At 39.2% G+C, this 21,704-nt stretch overlaps 1 protein-coding gene across 1 annotated transcript in view; it reads right to left on the reverse strand.

Annotated features, from left to right (window-relative positions):
• Positions 1-21,704, reverse strand: part of LOC126330513 (inactive rhomboid protein 1-like) — a 786,904-nt gene that overhangs the window by 43,396 nt on the left and 721,804 nt on the right. The window contains exons 13-14 of the mRNA XM_049996362.1: positions 21,269-21,354; positions 12,137-12,389 (exon numbers count right to left, since the gene is read on the reverse strand). Of these exons, the coding sequence (XP_049852319.1) occupies positions 12,137-12,389; positions 21,269-21,354 (339 nt within the window). The remainder of the gene's footprint in view (positions 1-12,136; positions 12,390-21,268; positions 21,355-21,704) is intronic.

Genomic DNA, 21,704 nt, shown 5'->3' on the forward strand with positions numbered 1-21,704 from the left:
GATGTCAGAGATATAGGTCTATAGTTTTTCGCATCTGCTCGACGACCCTTCTTGAAGACTGGGTCTACCTGTGCTCTTTTCCAATCATTTGGAACCTTCCGTTCCGCTAGAGACTTGTGGTACACAGCTGTTAGAAGGGGGGCAAGTTCTTTCGCGTACTCTGTGTAGAAACAAATTGGTATCCCATCAGGTCCAGTGGACTTTCCTCTGTTGAGTGATTCCAGTTGCTTTTCTATTCCTTGGATACTTATTTCGATGTCAGACATTTTTTCGTTTGTGCGAGGATTTAGAGAAGGAACTGCAGTGCGGTCTTCCTCTGTGAAACAGCTTTGGAAAAAGATGTTTAGTATTTCAGCTTTACACGTGTCATCCTCTGTTTCAAAGCCATCATCATCCCGGAGTGTCTGGATATGGTGTTTCGAGCCACTTACTGATTTAACGTCAGACCAGAACTTCCTAGGATTTTCTGTCAAGTCGGTACATAGAATTTTACTTTTGAATTCACTGAACGCTTCACACATAGCCCTCCTTTTACATCGTTTAGCTTCTGTTTATCTGAGAGGTTTTGGCTGCATTTAAACTTGGAGTGAAGCTCTCTTTGCTTTTGCTGCAGTTTCCTAACTTTGTTGTTGCACCACGGTGGTTATTCCCATCCCTCACAGTTTTACTCAGCACGTACCTGTCTAATACGCATTTTACAATTGCCTTAAACTTTTTCCGTAAACACTCAACATTGTCAGTGTCGGAACAGAAATTTTCGTTTTGATCTGTTAGGTAGTCTGAAATCTGCCTATCTGCCTTCTATTACTCTTGCTAAACAGATAAACCTTCTTCCCTTTTTTTATATTCCTACTAACTTCCATATTCAGGGATGCTGCAATGGCCTTATGATCACTGATTCCCTGTTCTGCACTTACAGAGTTGAAAAGTTCGGGTCTGTTTGTTATCAGTAGGTCCAAGATGTTATCTCCATGAGTCAGTTCTCTGTTTAATTTCTCAAGGTAATTTTTGGATAAATATGTGAACAGAAATACCAACAACATGAAAAAGTGAACTGGGGAATTGCATACTAAAATATTTAAGTGGTTTGCAATCATATTAAGCCACAACTTTAACACATCTATATGTTGAATAAAATAGAAAGACAGGAAGTATGTCATAGAGGAAGACAGGGAAGGATGGGCATGGAAGCAAAGGTGCCAGTGGGGTAAGGGCTAGTGCACATACTAGAGAATCAGTGCAGCACTGTGAAGGCCATACAAAAGCAAATGATAATAGGAGGGGAAAGATTATGTTGACAGAATAAACCAAAATCTGTTCTTCTGATCTACTGTTTGTCCTGCTGTCTATTCTTATTCGCTTCTTTGTACAATTTGGAAAGTCACCTTACTTTTTGAACAGCCCTTGTATGTCAATGCACGAAAAGTGATGTTGTACCAGAAGAGTGGCTCTGCTTATGCACTGAGATTGCTATGGCAAAAAGAGGATAATTTGGCTTTAATACAGTTTCTCCAATCACACTATTCTCTAGATATGGCCATAAACAATTTATTTCTGCTTCTTAACTTCAGCTGCAGCAAACCCAGAAGTATCAGTGTAAGATCCAAATAAATGCCTCCCACAGGTAAGAGTATTAAAATCCTAATGATAAAATGCCAAAGCATTCACAACAAGGTGCCAGTTTGAAGCACTTATAAAAAGCAGGGCACATAATACTAGGTGCAGAAAACTGGTTGAAAACTGAAATTGATAGCAGTTAGATTTTTGTGAAACATTGAAGTGTATGTCAAAAGAATAGGTAAACAGAGGTGGTGTATTTGTTGCAGTAGACAAGAAACTCAAATCCACCACGGTAGAAACTGAAGCTGCATGTGAGAGTGTGTGGACGAGCCCGAATAACAGGTGTGGGCATCAAATGGTAACTGGATCCCATTATGTAACCAAAAACTTTAAAGAAAACCACAACTCAATTGCATGTAATTTCCCCAATCATATTGTAATCATAATTTGGAAGCCCACTCATTACAGAAATATATTGGGTCTAATGACAACAAATAGACCTGACTTCTTTGAGGATGTCCACATTGAAACCGGTATCAGTGACATTGACACAATTGTGACAACAATGATTAACAAAGTACAAGGGACAATTAATACAAGCACAAAGATGTTCAGTAAACTAGATAAAAAACCAGTAGTGTCATATATCAATGAAGAACTTGATACTTTCAGCTCAAGGCAGGAGCATGTAGAGGAACTATGGTTCAAGTTTAAAAGAATAGTTGACCATTCACTGGATTGATATGTAACTAGTAGAACAGTTCATAATGGGAGGTAACCTCCATGGTACACAGTCTAAGGAAACAGAGATTACTGAATAATAGGTGTAAAACAAAGGGTACAGCTATTGGTAGACAAATGCTGAATGAAACACACTTGGCTGTCAAGAAAGCAGTGCATGATGCCTTCGATGACTGCCATAGCACAATACCGTTAAATGATGTGAAATGAAATGAGGACTTTTTGGTAGGAAGGATGCAGCATGTTAGCTGTGATGGAGAGTAATTGTCAGATGTACAAATAACTTCAGGTGTGCTCCAGGGAAATGTGTTTGCCATTCATGTTGTATATTAAAGACCTTGCAGACAATTTTAATAATAACATCAGACTTTTTGCAGATGATGCAGTTATCTACACTGAAGTGCCAAATAAACTGGTATATGCATGCATATTCAAATACAGATATATGAAAACAGGAAGAATATGGGGCTGCAGTCAGCAATGCCTATATAAGGCAATAAGTGTCTGGCACAGTTGTTACAGAAATTACTACTGCTACAGTGGCAGGTTATTAAGATTTACGTGAGTTTCAACGTGGTGTTATTGTTGGCATATGAGCAATGTGACACAGCATCTCTGAGGCAGTGATGAAGTGGGGATTTTCCCGTATGACCATGTTCAAGAGTGTACCATGAATGTCAGGAATCTTGTAAAACATTAAATCTCTGACATCTCTGTAGCCAGAGAAAGATCCTGCAAGAATGGGACCAATGCCAACTGAAGAGAATCATTCAATATGACAGAAGTGCAATCCTTCAGTTAATTGCTGCAGATTTCAATGCTGGGCCATCAGTGTCAACAAGTGTCTACGTGTGAACCATTCAGTGAAACATCATCGATATCGGCTTCCAGAGCAGAAAGTACCCTTGATGACTGCATGACACAACGCTTTACACCTTGCCTGGGCCTGCCAACACTGACAATGGACTGTTGATGACTGGAAACATGTTGCCTGGTTGGACAAGTCTCATTTCAAATTGTATTGAGCAAATGGTAATATATGGGTAAAGAGGCAACCTCATGAATCCATGGCCTTTGCATGTCAGCAGGGGACTGTTCAATCTGGTGGAGACTCTGTAATGGTTTGCAGCAATTGCAGTTGGAGTGACATAGAGCCCCTTTTATGTCTAGATATGACTCTGACAGGTGACACATATGTAGGCATCCTGCCTGATCACCTGCATCCATTCATGCCCATTGTGCATTCTGACAGTCTTGGGCAATTCCAGCAGGACACTGCGATGCCCCACATGTCCAGAATTGCTCCAAGTCGCTCCAAGAATACTCTTCTGAGTTTAAACACTTCTGCTGGCCACCAAACTCCCCAGTCATGAACATTGTTGAGCATATCTGGGATGCCTTGCAATGTGCTGTTCAGAACAGATCTCCTCCCCCTTGTAATCTTACAGATTTACGGACAGCCCTGCAGGATTCACAATGTCAGTTCCCTCTAGCACTGCCTCAGACATTAGTCAAGTCCATGCCATGTCATGTTGCAGCACTTCTGCATGCTCACAGGGGCCCTACACAATATTAGGCAAGTGTAGCAGTTTCTTTGGCTCTTCGGTGTATAAAGAGGTACTATCTGAAAGAAGTTACATAAATATCCAGTCTTATCTTGATAAGATTTCGAAGTGGTACAAAGATTGGCAACTTGCTTTAAGTGTTCAGAAATACAAAACTGTGCACTTCACAAAATGAAAAAACACAGTATCATATGTCTATAATAGCAACGAGTCACTGTTGGATTTGGTCAACTCATACAAATACCTGGGTGCAGCACTTTGTAGGGATATGAAATGGAATGATCACATAGTTTCCGTCATGGATAAAGCAGGTGGTAGACTTGGTTTATTGGTAGAATACTAGGGAAGTGCAATCAGTCTAAAATGCACATTGTTTACAAATCACTTGTTTTTACCAAAGTTGTGAGTGTAACCCTGTATAAGTTTGTCTGTCCTTGTATATTTTCAGTCAAAGGTTTTCTGCAATAATCATTTAAACTAAAGCTACAATCGAGAGATTTTTACACACACACACACACACACACACACACACACACACACACATATCCTATGACACTGCACAGAAAATTCATCACATTAAGACCCAGTACTAGGAAGGTTACTGGAAATATGGGAACACCACAAGAAATGTGTGGCTCTACATAAAAGCAGATGCTAGTCAAGCTTGCAGGTTGTGCTCCTGTATTTTATCATGATTGACACTTGCAACATACACTCCTGGAAATGGAAAAAAGAACACATTGACACCGGTGTGTCAGACCCACCATACTTGCTCCGGACACTGCTGTACAAGCAATGATCACACGCATGGCACAGCGGACACGCCAGGAACCGCGGTGTTGGCCGTCGAATGGCGCTAGCTGCGCAGCATTTGTGCACCGCCGCCGTCAGTGTCAGCCAGTTTGCCGTGGCATACGGAGCTCCATCGCAGTCTTTAACACTGGTAGCATGCTGCGACAGCATGGACGTGAACCGTATGTGCAGTTGACGGACTTTGAGCGAGGGCGTATAGTGGGCATGCGGGAGGCCGGGTGGACGTACCGCCGAATTGCTCAACACGTGGGGCGTGAGGTCTCCACAGTACATCGATGTTGTCGCCAGTGGTCGGCGGAAGGTGCACGTGCCCGTCGACCTGGGACCGGACCGCAGCGACGCACGGATGCACGCCAAGACTGTAGGATCCTACGCAGTGCCGTAGGGGACCGCACCGCCACTTCCCAGCAAATTAGGGACACTGTTGCTCCTGGGGTATCGGCGAGGACCATTCGCAACCATCTCCATGAAGCTGGGCTATGGTCCCCCACATCATTAGGCCGTCTTCCACTCACGCCCCAACATCGTGCAGCCCGCCTCCAGTGGTGTCGCGACAGGCATGAATGGAGGGACGAATGGAGACGTGTCGTCTTCAGCAATGAGAGTCGTTTCTGCCTTGGTGCCAATGATGGTCGTATGCGTGTTTGGCGCCGTTCAGGTGAGCTCCACAATCAGGACTGCATACGACCGAGGCACACAGGGCCAACACCCGGCATCATGGTGTGGGGAGCGATCTCCTACACTGGCAGTACACCTCTGGTGATCGTCGAGGGGACACTGAATAGTGCACGGTACATCCAAACCGTCATCTAACCCATCATTCTACCATTCCTAGATCGGCAAGGGAACTTGCTGTTCCAACAGGACAATGCACGTCCGCATGTATCCCGTGCCACCCAACGTGCTCTAGAAGGTGTAAGTCAACTACCCTGGCCAGCAAGATCTCCGGATCTGTCCCCCATTGAGCATGTTTGGGACTGGATGAAGCGTCGTATCACCCAGTCAGCACGTCCAGCACGAACGCTGGTCCAACTGAGGTGCCAGGTGGAAATGGCATGGCAAGCCGTTCCACAGGACTACATCCAGCATCTCTATGATCGTCTCCATGGGAGAATAGCAGCCTGCATTGCTGTGAAAGGTGGATATACACTGTACTAGTGCCGACATTGTGCATGCTCTGTTGCCTGTGTCTATGTGCCTGTGGTTCTGTCAGTGTGATCATGTGATGTATCTGACCCCAGGAATGTGTCAATAAAGTTTCCCCTTCCTGGGACAATGAATTCATGATGTTCTTATTTCAATTTCCAGGAGTGTATTTCGGAAACTGCATAGTATTCTGTGTAACTGTGAGTGTATTATGTCAGATTTAAGTGAATTCTAACATGGGCAAATTGTTAGTGCTTCTATGGTGGGTGCCACTGTATTGAAAATATATACCGCATACAGGGAAACCAGAGAAACATCATCTGCTAAGTTATAACATGGACAAGAGTGTGTGTTGAGTGATCATCAAAGATGAAGATAATTGTGATTAAAAATAAGAGGACAACAGTTCAAAAGCCACTGCAGAACTGAATGTCACACTTGTGAATCTTGTAGTCAGTACCAAACCAACACAAAGGGAGCTCCATCAGCACCAAACTGCTGGGAGAGCTGGAATTGCCAAACCATACCAGTGATGCAAATTTTCTGCAGCTGACATGGTGCTGCAGCCATAAAATCTGGCCTACGGAGCAATGGAAAAAGTAATTCGATTAGATGAGTCTTTCTTCATGCTGTTTCCTATATTCACCCAATTTTATGTCCCATGAGTGAAACATGGTGCGGGTTTGGTGATGATTTGGGCAGCCATATTATGGTATTCCATGGGCCCATGTTTATTCTATTGCATTCTGTGGTCAGGCTCATCCCTTGGCACAATGTTTGTCGCGCAAGGATGATGCTGTGTTCCAAGATGATAGGCTCTCTGCTCACACAGCTTGCATGATCCAGGACTGGTTTTATCAGCACAAAGATAGATTGTTGCATTTCTCCTGGCCACCACAGTCACCAGATCTCATTATTACTGAGCCTTTGTGGTCTACTTTGGAGAGAAGGGTGTATGATCACTATCTACATCCATCAGCATTACCTGAACTTGACACTATGCTGCAGGGAGAATAGAATAGATTCCCCTGAGAACCATACAGAAACCTGTATTCATCTATTCTGAGATGAATGAAAGCTGTTTTGAATGCCAATGAGTTGCCTACATCATATTAGGCATTGTAATATGCTGCATTTTTGCTGTTTCCATATTTTTGTTCACTCTCTGTGTCATTCCTGGATGTGCATTGGGTCATCAAGATGTCTGAGCTGCTTTCCAGCAACTGATGGTTGGAGGCCTTGTCTGTCATGGGGTTTATGGGTCAAACGATGGAAAATCCAGGATGGAATGTAACAATATGAGAGAAGGAATGTTGCCACTCACCACACAGTGGACATGCTGGGTCGCAATAGGCTCAACAAAAAGATTCACAAAATTATAGCTTTTGGCCATTAAGGCCTTTGTCAGCAATAGACATACACACACACACACACACACACACACACACAAATGCAACGTGCACACTCGTCTGTAGTCTCAGATAACTGAAACCACACTGTGAGCAGCAGCACCAGTGCATGATGGGAGTGGTGACTGGTGGGGGTAAGGAGGAGGCTGGGGCGGGGAAGAGGAGGGACAGTATGGTGGGGGTGGCGTACAGTGAAGTGCTACAGTTTAGACGGAGGGCAGGAGACAAGGTGGGGAGAGGAGGGGAGAAAGTAGTGGAAAGGAGAAAAATGAAAAGAAACTAAAAGACTGGGTGTGGCAGTGAAGACGGCTGTATAGGGCTGAAATGAGAACAGGGAGAGGGCTGGATGGGTGAGGACAGTGACTAACAAAGGTTGAGAGCAGGAGGTTTTTGGGAATGCAGGAAGTACTACAGGGAAAAATTCCCAACTGCACAATTCAGAAAAGCTGGTGTTGATGGGAAGGATTCATATGGCACAGGCTGTGAAGCAGTGATTGAGATGAGGGATATCATGTTTGGCAGCTTGTTCAGCAACGGGGTGGTCCACTTGTTTTTGGGTCACAGTTTGTCGGTGGCCATTCAAGTGGACAGACAGCTTGTTGGTTGTCATGCCTACATAGAATGCATCACAGTGGTTGCAGCTTAGCTTGTAAGCCACATGACTGGTTTCACAGTTCAGATTATGGGTCAGTCTTTCTGCAAACCATCTACTTGGTTTGTCGTTAGAGCTACTAGGCTAGCTCAAGGGCTAGAGATCTATCATGTCGACAGTTATGTGCCATCAACTGTTGTAAATTAATTTGTGAGAAATCCCTACAGGCAGCAGCATTCTGTAGAGGAGTGCTATTGGTGGGAGCACAAAGTGAGTGATGGACATTCTTCCATTCTGGTCCTGAGACTGCCTGGCTGAAACAATTAAAACAATTTTATGCAGCTGACTGGAGCTCTCAAAATTGAGAAGTTGGCCTCGTGGATTTAGGAGGCAAATCATGGGCCTTCAGGATAAGAGCTTTTCTTCAAATAAAATTTATTAAGACAAGATAGATACTGCCTACAGGAAAATTAAAGAGACCTTTGGAGAGAAGAGAATCACGTGTAGGAATATCAAGAGCTCAGATGGCAACCCAGTTCTAAGCAAAGAAGGGAAGGCAGAAAGGTGGAAGGAGTATATAGAAGGTTTATACAAGGGCGATGTACTTGAGGACAATATTATGGAAATGGAAGAGGATGTAGATGAAGACGAAATGGGAGATAAGTTACTGCGTGAAGAGTTTGAAAGAGCACTGGAAGACCTGAGTCGAAACAAGGCGCCCGGAGTAGACAACATTCCATTAGAACTACTGATGGCCTTGGGAGAGCCAGTCATGACAAAACTCTACCAGCTGGTAAGCAAGATGTATGAGACAGGCAAATACCCTCAGACTTCAAGAAGAATATAATAATTCCAATCCCAAAGAAAGCAGGTGCTGACAGATGTGAAAATTACCGAACTATCAGTTTAATAAGTCACAGCTGCAAAATACTAACGTGAATTCTTTACAGACGAATGGAAAAACTGGTAGATACGGACCTCGGGGAGGATCAGTTTGGATTCCATAGAAATGTTGGAACACGTGAGGCAATACTGACCTTACGACTTATCTTAGAAGAAAGATTAAGAAAAGGCAAAGCTACGTTTCTAGCATTTGTAGTCTTGGAGAAAGCTTTTGACAATGTTGACTGGAATACTCTCTTTCAAATTCTGAAAGTGGCAGGGGTAAAATACAGGGAGCGAAAGGCTATTTACAATTTGTACAGAAACCAGATGGCAGTTATTAGAGTCGAGGGGCATGAAAGGGAAGCAGTGGTTGGGAAAGAAGTGAGACAGGGTTGTAACCTCTCCCCAATGTTATTCAATCTGTATATTGAGCAAGCAGTAAAGGAAACAAAAGAAAAATTTGGAGTAGGTATTAAAATTCATGGAGAAGAAGTAAAAAATTTTGAGGTTCGCCGATGACATTGTAATTCTGTCAGAGACGACAAAGGACTTGGAAGAGCAGTTAAACGGAATGGACAGTGTCTTGAAAGGAGGATATAAGATGAACATCAACAAAAGCGAAACGAGGATAATGGAATGTAGTCAAATTAAATCGGGTGATGCTGAGGGAATTAGATTAGGAAATGAGACACTTAAAGTAGTAAAGGAGTTTTGCTATTTAGGAAGTAAAATAACTGATGATGGTCGAAGTAGAGAGGATATAAAATGTAGACTGGCAATGGCCAGGAAAGCATTTCTGAAGAAGAGAAATTTGTTAACATCGAATATAGATTTATGTATCAGGAAGTTGTTTCTGAAAGTATTTGTATTGAGTGTAGCCATGTATGGAAGTGAAACATGGATGATAACTAGTGTGGACAAGAAGAGAACAGAAGCTTTCGAAATGTGGTGCTACAGAAGAATGCTGAAGATAAGGTGGATAGATCACGTAACTAATGAGGAGGTATTGAATAGGATTGGGGAGAAGAGAAGTTTGTGGCACAACTTGACTAGAAGAAGGGATCGGTTAATAGGACATGTTCTGAGGCATCAAGGGATCACAAATTTATCATTGGAGGGCAGTGTGGGGGGTAAAAATCATAGAGGGAGACCAAGAGATGAATACACTAAGCAGATTCAGAAGGATGTAGGTTGCAGTAGGTACTGGGAGATGAAGAAGCTTGCACAGGATAGAGTAGCATGGAGAGCTGCATCAAACTAGTCTCAGGACTGAAGACAACAACAACAACAACAAGACATAGTTGCTGTGATCCCTTGTGATCCACAAGATACTTTTTCAACACGGAAAGCTAAACAAAAATTTACAAGTGTGTGCCTGTGCATTCGCATATAATTCTGAATAGTGCTTTTCTAGTTTTCTCAGTGAGTGTAATGATTTAGTGAGCCTGCATGTACTCTGCAGAAACAGGACATGTAGCAGAGCATAGAACCATTAGCTAGCTGGATGTGATGTTTAATACAAGTGGTGGACTTCACCAGCATATAATCAAAGGCAAAAATTACTTGTATTTCCTTGGAAACCTGAAGTGTGATGCACTGACTCTCAGCAGTGCACTTTTTTCTGTCTTTGTGGATGTAGTGAAATAACTATGAGTTAGTAATCATGGGTTTTAGGGTAGTGACAATTTCTGTCCAGTCTCATGGGTCAAACAACACTGGAAATCCTCATTTAGACAGATTTTAATAGTTTAGTAGTGAAGAAAAATGATCTGGGTCAATTAATAAACGCATCCTCATGAAGAAATACTGGCGTGAACTGTGCTGCAAGAAATGTGGCTTAGCAGTTGGTGTTGCTGGCTGGCATACCGCAGGTTGGTGGTTCAAACCCAACCACTAGCAACTATTCGTTACTTAATATTTATCAGGTCTGTAAAGTTCTCAAAATATCTCATGTTTCTTATGTTTGCATATTCTGGAATATTCAGTGTTGGTACAAATAGCAGTAGTCTTTGCACAGGAGTTCTGTTTCACTTGTACACTGGCGTTCATAATAATTGTGCCTCCAATGCTCAGTGTTGTACTTCACTGTTGACCCTGCCTTCAGATTCAAGAGTAAATTTTGCTAAGGCATGACAAAATTGCATAATTTGTCTCACATGCAACATGTCACTAACAGTGGGTCAATTATGGCCACAAGTGTGACTGAGGTTTTGCAGAAAGCCATCAAAGCAACACGCTATCCAGTGATGGTGTAAGGAATGTTTCACTGCTTGAGCACAAATCAGGAAGGATGGTGTAGTTCATTATCGAATTGGAAACACAAGCCTCCAAATGCAACAAAGGAGCTGTCTTATGCTGCCAGTATACCTACCTTTGAGGAATAATGAACTGTATGATAACAATTTATTTCATTTCAAGAGAACATTCCACATATGTGGATACTACCAGATCCAAATGCATCTTGCCGACTCCATTCCTCCATGACTTTTCTAACTCACCTCTATCCCCTCACTGACATTTAGCAACATGTGCTGTGATTTACCATCTGCCCAGTGACTTTATTCTCATAGTTTGAGTATTCATTGGGAGGCACCCTGCACATTGGCATTTACAAATGTAGACAGTGGCATTTGCACTCCATTGTGAAGGGATGTTACCTTATCATACAATTACCCATTATGTTTTCTTTGTATAGCACTGAACTTGCTAGCGATTTCCTGCACTGTGGCCTGCCTATTGGCAATTACATACAGAGTTGGTTGACAGTGATCGTTGCAGTGCACACCTTGTTTCCTAAACCAGTACACACTGTCGTGTAGTACGTAAAAAGAGGTACTCACAATGGTCACTGGCATAGTGACTAATTGAGAGTCCAGAATCTGGATGACTTTTTAAGTGGAATGAATCCTGTGTCAAAATGTAATGATTCGGCTATATCAAATAAAATGAAAACAGGTGTCCAGGGCATTCTATATATGACCTATGTATAGACTGTGCAAGATCTGAGAATATATGCCATGATCTATGCTGAATTTTTCCATTTACTGACAAGTAGAACACAATACTCCTGTATTTTGCTAAGCACTGTGCCATATAGACATAAAAATTTAACTTATCTAAGAAAAGGTGATGAAAACAGACTGTAAGCAAGTAAGAATGCTCAATGCTGTGATCAGTTCTCAACAGACCTACAGATTTTTTTTTTACTGGCCAGAATGTACACTGTAGTGAAGTATGCCCAAACAGAACACAAAAATGTGATGGAGAGTTTTCACATACAATATATATTGTGTGCAAACGTAATAACAATTTTTGTGACTTTAAATATGTAGCATCAAATCAAAAAAATAGCTTTTAAAAATGATAGTAATTTAGCAGAAAATACTGAAGTGTATGAGTGGAAAATAACTATTGCATTTCCTTACCTGAGAGCAAAGAGAGGCCTCTTCATGGAAGTAACCGCGAACAAAATCACAGTATTCCTTTGTTGTTATTCGGCATGTCCCATGAATCCCAATGCAGCATGGGTGACCTATAACTTCACAAACCATATGCTCTGCCATTTTGTCTTTGTACCGAAATCGTTGTGGAAAGGAATTGGTTTTCCGGCAGATGGGCCACTTGGTGATGTCATCAGGCCACTCATATGGTGCAATGGATGCTGGAGCTTCACAAAATCTGGAAATGCAAGTAATTTAAATAAAACATTACACCTGCAGATATCATATGTCTAATATTAATTAGTCTCAAACAAATGTGCAACATAATGTGCTACCCATGATAGAGACAAAGGAAAAACCAGTATAAATATTTTTTCTCTGTAGAAACAGGCAAACGATGAGCAAACAATGAATGCATTGACAATGTTGTCACTTGAAATTTCTGTAATTACACGCCATCCTTAACATTCACTTTTGCATCTCTCTCCACAACCAGAGATGTAAGTACCTGATACATTCCCCAACTTCCTATAACCTATATGATTTCTTTACAGAGCAGAGGTTAGATCACCTTCAATATTTTCAGTTAATATTTTTCAGTGTGAATTCAAATGCTCTCATTTTGAGGCTTCCACTATGAACCTTATGTGAATTCCAATGTTCATACAGCTATGTTTTGTGTCACACTTTTACTTCTTAGACACAGAAGATTTGTGCTTAGAATACACTGATGAAAAGTTTCTGAAACCACTATACAGTGCAAAATTGACCACCAGATTTCATGAGAGAGAGACCTGCCAGTATAAAAAGATGCAGGGAGTTTTTGTTGTCAATAGTGAAGCAGTAACAGCAGAATGTGTGGTCAGGAGAGCTCAGTGATTTTGAATATGGACTAATCACTACATGGCACCTCAGTATCAACTCCATTAGTGATATTTTGACCTTCCAGAGCTATCATAGTTGACTTTTGATGATGTGATGGTGAAGTGTAAATGCTAAGGAAGAACCACAGCTAAACCAGGACATGGCACACTTCACATACCAACTGACAGGAACCATTGAGTGCTGCAGAGGGTGATGTAAAAAAAATCACATGAAATCAGCAGACTGGATCATTTGTGAGTTCCAAAGTGCTACCAACAATTCATTTACTACAATGACTGTGCATAGGATGTCAAAAAGAATATGATACACTGATCGAGCTCTTTGTATGCCACACATTTCTGTAGTCAATGCTAAGTGATACTTCAAGTGGAATGAAGAGTGAAACCATTGGACAGTGGCTGACTGAAAGCATGTGATTTGGAATGATGAATCACACTATACCCTGCAACTACCCAGTGGAAGAGTTTGGATTTGATGAATAAAAGAGGACGTTACTTGTTATCATGTGTATAGGCAACAGCGAAGTATGGAGGAGATTGTTTTGTGACAGGGGAGTGTGTTTTCAGAGTAACGATATGTTCCACTTACTGCATTTGAACACTGCTAAATGCAGAAGCATATGAGAATTTTTGTAGCACTATGTACTGTTTGCAGTACACAAAAGGTTCAGAGATATTTTTAGTATAAGGCACCATGAAGTAAAGCAGCACCAATGAGACAATGGTCTGTGGACAAAAACATTCCTGAAATAGACTGGCCTGCTCAGAATCCCAACCTGAGTTCAATGGAACACCTTTGGGGTGAGTTAGAATGTCGACTTCACTCTAGACCCCAGCATCCTTCTCTAGTTTCAGCTCTTGAGGGTGAGTGGCCTACCATTTCTCCACAGACATTCAGACACCTAACTGAAAGTGTTTCCAATGGAACTGAAACCATCATAAAAGTGGAAGGATGGGCACACTCCACATCAATGTCCATCAATATGTGTCTGAATAATTTTGATAAGCTAGTGTATTAAATAATAACACACATCTATGTTTAGTTCAAGAGAATGGTAAAACTGCTCTGTTCACATAGTTATATAAATATTTTGTACATTGGAACATTTTTATAATCTTTTGCATAGAGTGGCAAAGCACTGAACACCATCAGTCTAATACAAAACATACATTACATACATCAATTTTATGCTAAAGTTTTTTAAATCTACACAATTTTTCCAGTGGAGCCTTCCTATTTACATACGACACACCAGCAGGGCGTCTTCACCAGATATTATAATGATCAATAAAGCTATTACTTCTAGTTTGGTACCTGCTACAGTTTCCATACCAACAGCAGCACTATTATACAACAATGTTTCTTGAACAATTTATGGGTGCTGGTTAAACAAGTTGCATGTAATACACATGAATGTAGATATAAGCATTTATTTTACTCTGATGTAAATGGAATGGTATAATTTCAGCTGGATTATAATGTATTCAAATATACTCATGAATGTGCTTTGTTATTCTTGCCAATACAGCACAAGACAGAAGACAAATTTGGAGCAATGGTATAATTCAGAAATAGGCTACAAGTGATCATAGAAAGACTATAGTTAATATACTCGCTGCCCTCTTCAAAAAACATGTATCATCCCATATTACCTCTCTCAACTGCATGGATGAGTCATCATCTCATAATGGGATATTAAAAATGAAGTAATTGGATGTCCTGAAACAGTTCAGCACCAAGCAAAAATTGCTGCCAAGAAAAACACGTGGGATTTCATGAATTTCACAAGGGCCTAAATCAGCTGAACCTAGAAGAATCATAACTACTTGTCTTAAGTTCTAAATTTGGTTCACTTTAAGCTTTGAGTTCTGTTTTATCCACACACCCAGCCAAGGAAGTTTTCCTGTAAGTAGACTTAAATGCAATGGATTTGGTCACAGTACTGTAGTAATACCATTTGCATTATAGTATAACATTTACATCTAAACTCTGTAGGGCCAAATACCATCATCTACAAAATGGGGACAGAGCTGCCAATGGTGTCAACAGGAGGCTGTAGGATGCTGTTCCCATAAATATGTGATCCCATAGAGATGTTTCGGAAGACACGTTGGGATGTACCCTCACCAATGTTTATACCTGCACATTCAATCAGTCCATTACTGTGACGTTAAGGGTATTCAATATAACACTGTGAGATTACTTTGTACACCACACCATCTTCAGATGATTGTTACGGTCAGTTTTAAGTTATGGCGTAGAGCAGCTGTCGGCTATCCACAGGCTGCATGCCTTCTCCTTGCAACCAGAGACTGTTTTAAAAATAAAGAATTAAAGGTTTTATTATTCAGAATAATTTTAATTTCACACCAAAGTTGAAATGTGAGTGACAGCAGTGACCAAAAATCTGCTGGCTGTGATGACAACTGCTGTCCTTGCTCCATCAGTGCAGGTCAATTGAATGAAACAAGTTATTGTGCTTCCACAATACTGTACAAAACTAACAACTATTTCATTTTGAATTTTGGAAAGTGTGAGAGTGTTTTTATTTGACTCACTTGAGCTTGCATTGCTTAATAGTGTGTACACAATAATTTCTGTTGTTGTAGCATTTACTCTGCATTATGGACTACTTCATGAAACTATTGCTGTCCAAAAAGAATATAATCTCAAACACCATTACTATAGTGAGCACAAACTAAATTTTAATGTCTTGTTGGTGATTTACAGAAAAATAAAATCAATGCTCTCAAATCATCAGTAAAGAACCAATAAAATGTTATTAAAATTGAAGTTCCAACTAATGAGCTAGGTGTACGGATGAGTTTAAGGGGAGCCAAAATACTTGCAACTGTGGCTGACAATTTATTGACAGCAAACTAGTAAAATAATGTAATAGCTGCAGTCCCAAGATAAAAAATAAAAAAAAAACTGAAGGTGTTTGTCTACCTGCTGGAACGTACTTCGATCATATTGAAGACCTGGGCAATAATTTATGTGAGTAACTTCAGAAAGAGGTGCTATTATTTTAATGGTTCTCTTTAGCTACTGAAGAAAGTGGTGACGTTTCAGATACTGGGCAGCTACTAATATTTGTTCAAGGAACTGACCACAACTTCAGTGTTTTCGAGGAGTCTCAAAGGTGTGACTACAAGGGAAGATTTATTTCACCACTTAAAACACACAATGGTGAGTAGAATTAAAACTAAACTGACAGAGATCAATTGCAATATCTCATTATTTTTCCCCTGTACTGTCCTTCAAGAAGTATTATGCTGCCAAGTTTTTGCACATGGAAAGAAGTAATGGACATGGAAGAAGTAATGGACATCATAATACCCACAGTAAACTTTGCCTGAAAAAATAGATTGATACATTGCCAATTTCAACAGTTTCTGTCAGATATGGAAGGAGGTCAGTGAGATGTCCTATATTATTCTCAAGTGAGATGCATAAATGCAGGTGTAGTAATGAAAAGATTTTTTGACCTAAGAAAAGAAATAAAACAATTATGATAAAAAAGGCAATTGTGTTCCAGAACTTACAGATCCTCAACAGTTAATAGAGCTTGGATTTTTTACAGATAATGAGTTGAATGTGTTGAATATGGGGCTTCAAGAAAAAAAAAGTAATACCTGATACTCACTCATGTGTGAAGGCATTTCAAAGGAAAAACAAGAAATTTATAAAAAAAAAAGATGAAAGAAAGCTACATTATTTCCAAAATTGTAAAAGAGCTATCAAGAAATTTTGGATAAATTTTCGTTGGCAAAAGCGATAATATGAAATTCATTTTAATGCAGCTACAGAATCATTTCAATGGGAGATTGTAACTTCTAGAAGGTTCCTGGTAAACTGAAGATTTTTGAAAACCATTATTCTTGTGGTACTGGTAATTTACAAATGAACGTGACTGAGCTTCAGTCTAATGACTCTTTATATGAGATCAATGAGCTTGTTAAATTTTATGGCAGTTTTTCATCAATTTTGAAGAAATAAAAAGGTTTGCTCACCAATTAATTACAATCTTTGGCAGCACTTATTTATGATCAAACTTTTCCAATTCTCAATTATGAAAAAATAAATACTGTTATCATATCACAGATGAGCACTTGAATGCCATTCTGTGAACTTCTGAAAGACGTGGAAGCAAACATTCCACAAATAGTCAGTCAAATAAAGCCTCAAAAATCACATTAAATTTTTATTTGATGCACATGTATTATTATATTTGTGTTTATGAATTTTTAATACCATAGGTATAGTCATACATACACAAAATTATTAGTAACAAATGCAGCCCCCTATATATCATTTTGCCACAGTATGGCTCTTTCTGCTAAGAGGTTGCCAACCACTGACTCAGTGAAAAAACATAGCCCCGTCTTTTTTTCTGCCTGTACACGTATTGCTCTGCAACCTTTTTTTGTCAAGCACCCATTTACTTGCATTACTAAGTGCATTTTAGTTTTATAACAGTCATACTTAACCTATAAGAACATTTATAGAGGCTGTCAATGCAAGCTTGAGATTTTATCTGAATTTGACATAGCAAATTAAAAAAAAGTATGTTTTATTCACATGAAGTGTTTTCTGATAAACTTAATGACATTAAGTGGAAAATATATGAAATCTGAATGTCTCTGAAGTGAATCATCATTCAACATAAAAATTAGTCTACTTTGCTTATTTTCATTTGCTTATGTCATATGGTATTATATTTTGGGATATCTCTTCCCGTTCTAAAAGGATATTTTTGTCTCAGAAATGGGCAGTTCGGGCAATAAATGGTGTAAGTTCACAAACCTCTTGTCGACCCCTGTTCATGAGTCTGGGTATTTTGACACTGGCCTCTCAATATATACATTCCTTACTGTCATTTATTGTTAACAGTATTAGCTTATTTCCAAGAACAAGCAGCTTTCACTCAGTTAATACTCGGCAGAAATCAAACCTGCCTTTGGATCGGATTTCCTTAACTCTTGTGCAGAAAGGTGTGCAGTATACTGATGCACCCATTTTCAATAAGCTATCACTCGAATTCAAAAATCTTAGCAGTAATCCATGCACTTTCAAATCAAAACTGAAGAGTTTCCTCGTGGGTCACTTCTTCCATTCTGTCGAGGAGTTCCTTGAAAAATTAAGCTGATTCTTGTTATGTTGTTGAATGCGTTTACTTAAACTTATAGATTGACTTTTTTTGGGTTCATAAACATTTATTTTTATCTGTTATTACTTTTATGTTGTAATTTCATGTACTGACACATTCCATGACCTTCTCAATTTAGTCCTATGGAACTTGATGTATAAATAAATAAATGAATAAATAAATTAGACTAACTGTGGTAAAAGAACTTGATTTTGTATGAGTGTTAAGTCTCAACTGAAAATAGGTATCTGGGATAGGAAAGCCTTTCCATGGAGGTATATGTGGAGTAGACAGAGGGAGAATGGGATTTTCATGTTCGGACATGAACCACAGTTCATATGTTTATACATGTATCATTCACATGTCATCAGATTTTCATTGACATTTGAAATTAGATTTGAAGAGTTTGTTTTAGAATTAATAATAGGGTGAAAGGGCACAAGACTGTGTATACAGGACAGGAAGTGGACTAAGGGATAAAAATGTTATCAACAGACTGATGGCTGTGATGCAGCTGCTAAGATTAGCAAAAGAGCACAGTAATTTGTGAAGAAATCATCATGCCAAAACTGTACTAGTAAGTAAAGATGGAGTTCCTGGTATGTAAGGGATCCACTCTTAGTTATTTTAACATTTGTGACAGTCACCTTTATTATGAGCAAGTGGTTCATGAAAAGTGTTGTGATATGACTGTGAATCAGGAGTACTGAGAACGTAAGTAATCCTAAGCAGAATGAAAGAAAAGAACAGTTCCCTCATGTCATAAAAAGCAGGTGGCAGAATCTAAGAAGTAGCTGGATGAGAATGTCATCTGTACTATTAACACAAACTAAATATCAGTAATGGCAAGATATGTATGGAAAGGAAACAAATAAAATATATTATGCAGCATAGTAGCTTACTTAAGATACACATCTTTGCCTTAAATTCTCTCTTCAAAAAGAAGCTACATTTGGTAATGCCCATCTAAAGGGGAAAGAGGATAATTATGAGAGAATAGCAAAAACTCTGGGCTATCTGATTTGATCAGCATTTTGAGCAAAATACTTTAGGAATTTTATACAGTTTGTTACTGTCTCTGACCCCCCCCCCCCCTCCCCTCCCCCCAACCTCTCGCCACATATAACTTGCTGTGATTCCCACTTTTAATGTGCCACAAATGTGTATGAATAGTATATTGCCTTAGAATAGCACCCAAAAAATAGAAAATAAAAAAAAAGTATAGCCCAGGAAGTTGACGAGTACTTGTTCCATGCAATCAGCTTAAAAACTATAATGGCAACAAACTCTTACAGCCTTGATAACTTCTTAATTTACATGATATAAAATCAAAGTGCATATTCACAATTATAGTGTTTTCATTAGGAACTATGATTGTGAACACCATTCTAAAACTATGGCTACATGAGCAGAAAAAGAGGGGAATGTTGTTTCTTTCAGTAGTTCCTTCTTGTGTTTGGGAAGACAGATTTTTGTTCTTATTTTCTTTTTTAGTTTAGGATCTTCCCCCCTATGTCCTTTCTTTCTCAGCTTCCTGTGGGTTGGTGGTTCTACCTGTGGACTCATGAACCATGCCGGGTTTGCTGTTGACAGCAGACACAGTCGTCAGCCTGTGAGTGATTACATCACTAGAATATTAACAGTTAGGTGGTAAGCAGTTTAAAAAAACCTTGTGTTAAACAGAGGATGTAAGTTGACTCCCATGATGCCCACCCTCTTCTTTCTTGGATCTGTGACTGTTTATAAATCAGTATGGAAGAGGCTGCATTTGTTTAAGACAAGGTTTTGTTGAGTTATAACAGGCTGATTCTCAATGTGACATGATGAAGTGCCTGGCAGGAAGGGTAGTTACACTAAGTACTAAAAGTCTCTGATGTGATAAATGACAGATGAAAGTGAAAAAAAATAAAATAAAATTGAAGTGTCGGTGTTAAATTAAGGGTAATTACATAGATAAATGTTTGTTTGCATCAAAGAAGATGTACATTGGTACAAGCAGGGATAGGACTGGGGGCAGGAGGAGAGGGTTTCTGTGCTACATGAGGCTGTATTAGGGATAAGTGTATACTAAGCACTTCACTATTCATAAAATTAGAGGAGTAACTGACCAACAAGGATAAGTTTTACTGAAGGAAAAAGTGTTTGTTGTGAGATTAAGATAGTAGAAATTGAATAATATTGTAAAAAATATGTAAAATTATTTATAATTGGAGATGAAAAAATTAGAATGTTGCTGGATTCTGAAAAATAGGAAAAGGGAAGGAAGGGTCACTAATGCCAGGAAGTCAAATGACGGGGGGAAAAAAAAAAAAAAAAAAAAAAAAAAAAAAAAAAAAAAAAAAAAAAAATATTGGAGAAAATAGTTTTATTTTAGTAGATGATTATATTGGATCTTTAGTTGTTTCCAGAATGGTGCTAATAGATTTAGATAGTTGAGTGATCAGTGTCAGAATCCTGCAAGTCATGCATCATCATAAACTGTGGGAATTACATGTTGATGTTACACAGTGACAGAGTATAACTGATGTAGTGTAATTTCTAAGAAATTATGCTACCACCTTGTCATCTGCCGCATTTGTAAACCTCTTTATTGTTTTGAACATCTTTAGTGTATTTTAATATTTTGAGAAAGATAGTTGCTACTGACCATTTAGCGGAAATGGTGAGTCACAGATAGGCACAACAAAAAGATTGTCAGAAAGTCAACAAGGCCTTTATTGAAAATAAACAAAACGAGCCCACATCCCACATGACCACAGTCTCTGGCAGCTGGAGCCAGAGTCAATTTTTGATAACGATTATATCCTAATATCCAATATAATCTTGCAAATTTCACAATAATTGCTGCCTTTACTGTTTGTTTCTAACCCTTTCCCATATTTCATTAGGCACACTGATCTGTCCAAGTCTCCAATGAGTATACGTTTTGGAATGTAATAACTAATATTTCATTTCGGGTGATTCTGGTACTGTTATGAGTTTTATTTCTTGTTTGGAGATTGATTTCAAATTCTTAGATATTAGCAGTTGGTGTAACATTAATTACAGTTTGTTTTTAATATATAGTAGAAAGTAACACTTACTTTGGATCTAACCCACAAACGGATCCAGAAATTCTTCCTCCAGGGCCAGCATCTCCAGCAGACCACTTCTTCCATGTGGATGTGGTCTATTGGCAGACAGGGATGTCAACATTAACAAAAGCCTAGCTTTGGTATTACTTTTAGAAGTGTGCTAATGCTATTAGTAATAATTTCATTTATATTGTTTTGGTCTTGCTTAAATCCCATATCAAAATTCTGTATGCTAAACCAAATCTGATTCATTAGCAAAGATGAACTAATTCAAATTATTATTATATTAGGGTATAGGGAAAAATGATAAAAATACAATGAAACTAAAGCGGCACTATGCACATTAAGAGACTGATTGCAAACTTTCATTTTCACATTAAGATATGGCTGAAAATCAGTATTATGTCTTTGAAATAAAATATACATTTTGTTCTTTCTTATAGTT

Source organism: Schistocerca gregaria, chromosome 2 (genome assembly GCF_023897955.1).
Source record: "Schistocerca gregaria isolate iqSchGreg1 chromosome 2, iqSchGreg1.2, whole genome shotgun sequence".
Lineage (NCBI taxonomy): Eukaryota > Metazoa > Arthropoda > Insecta > Orthoptera > Acrididae > Schistocerca > Schistocerca gregaria.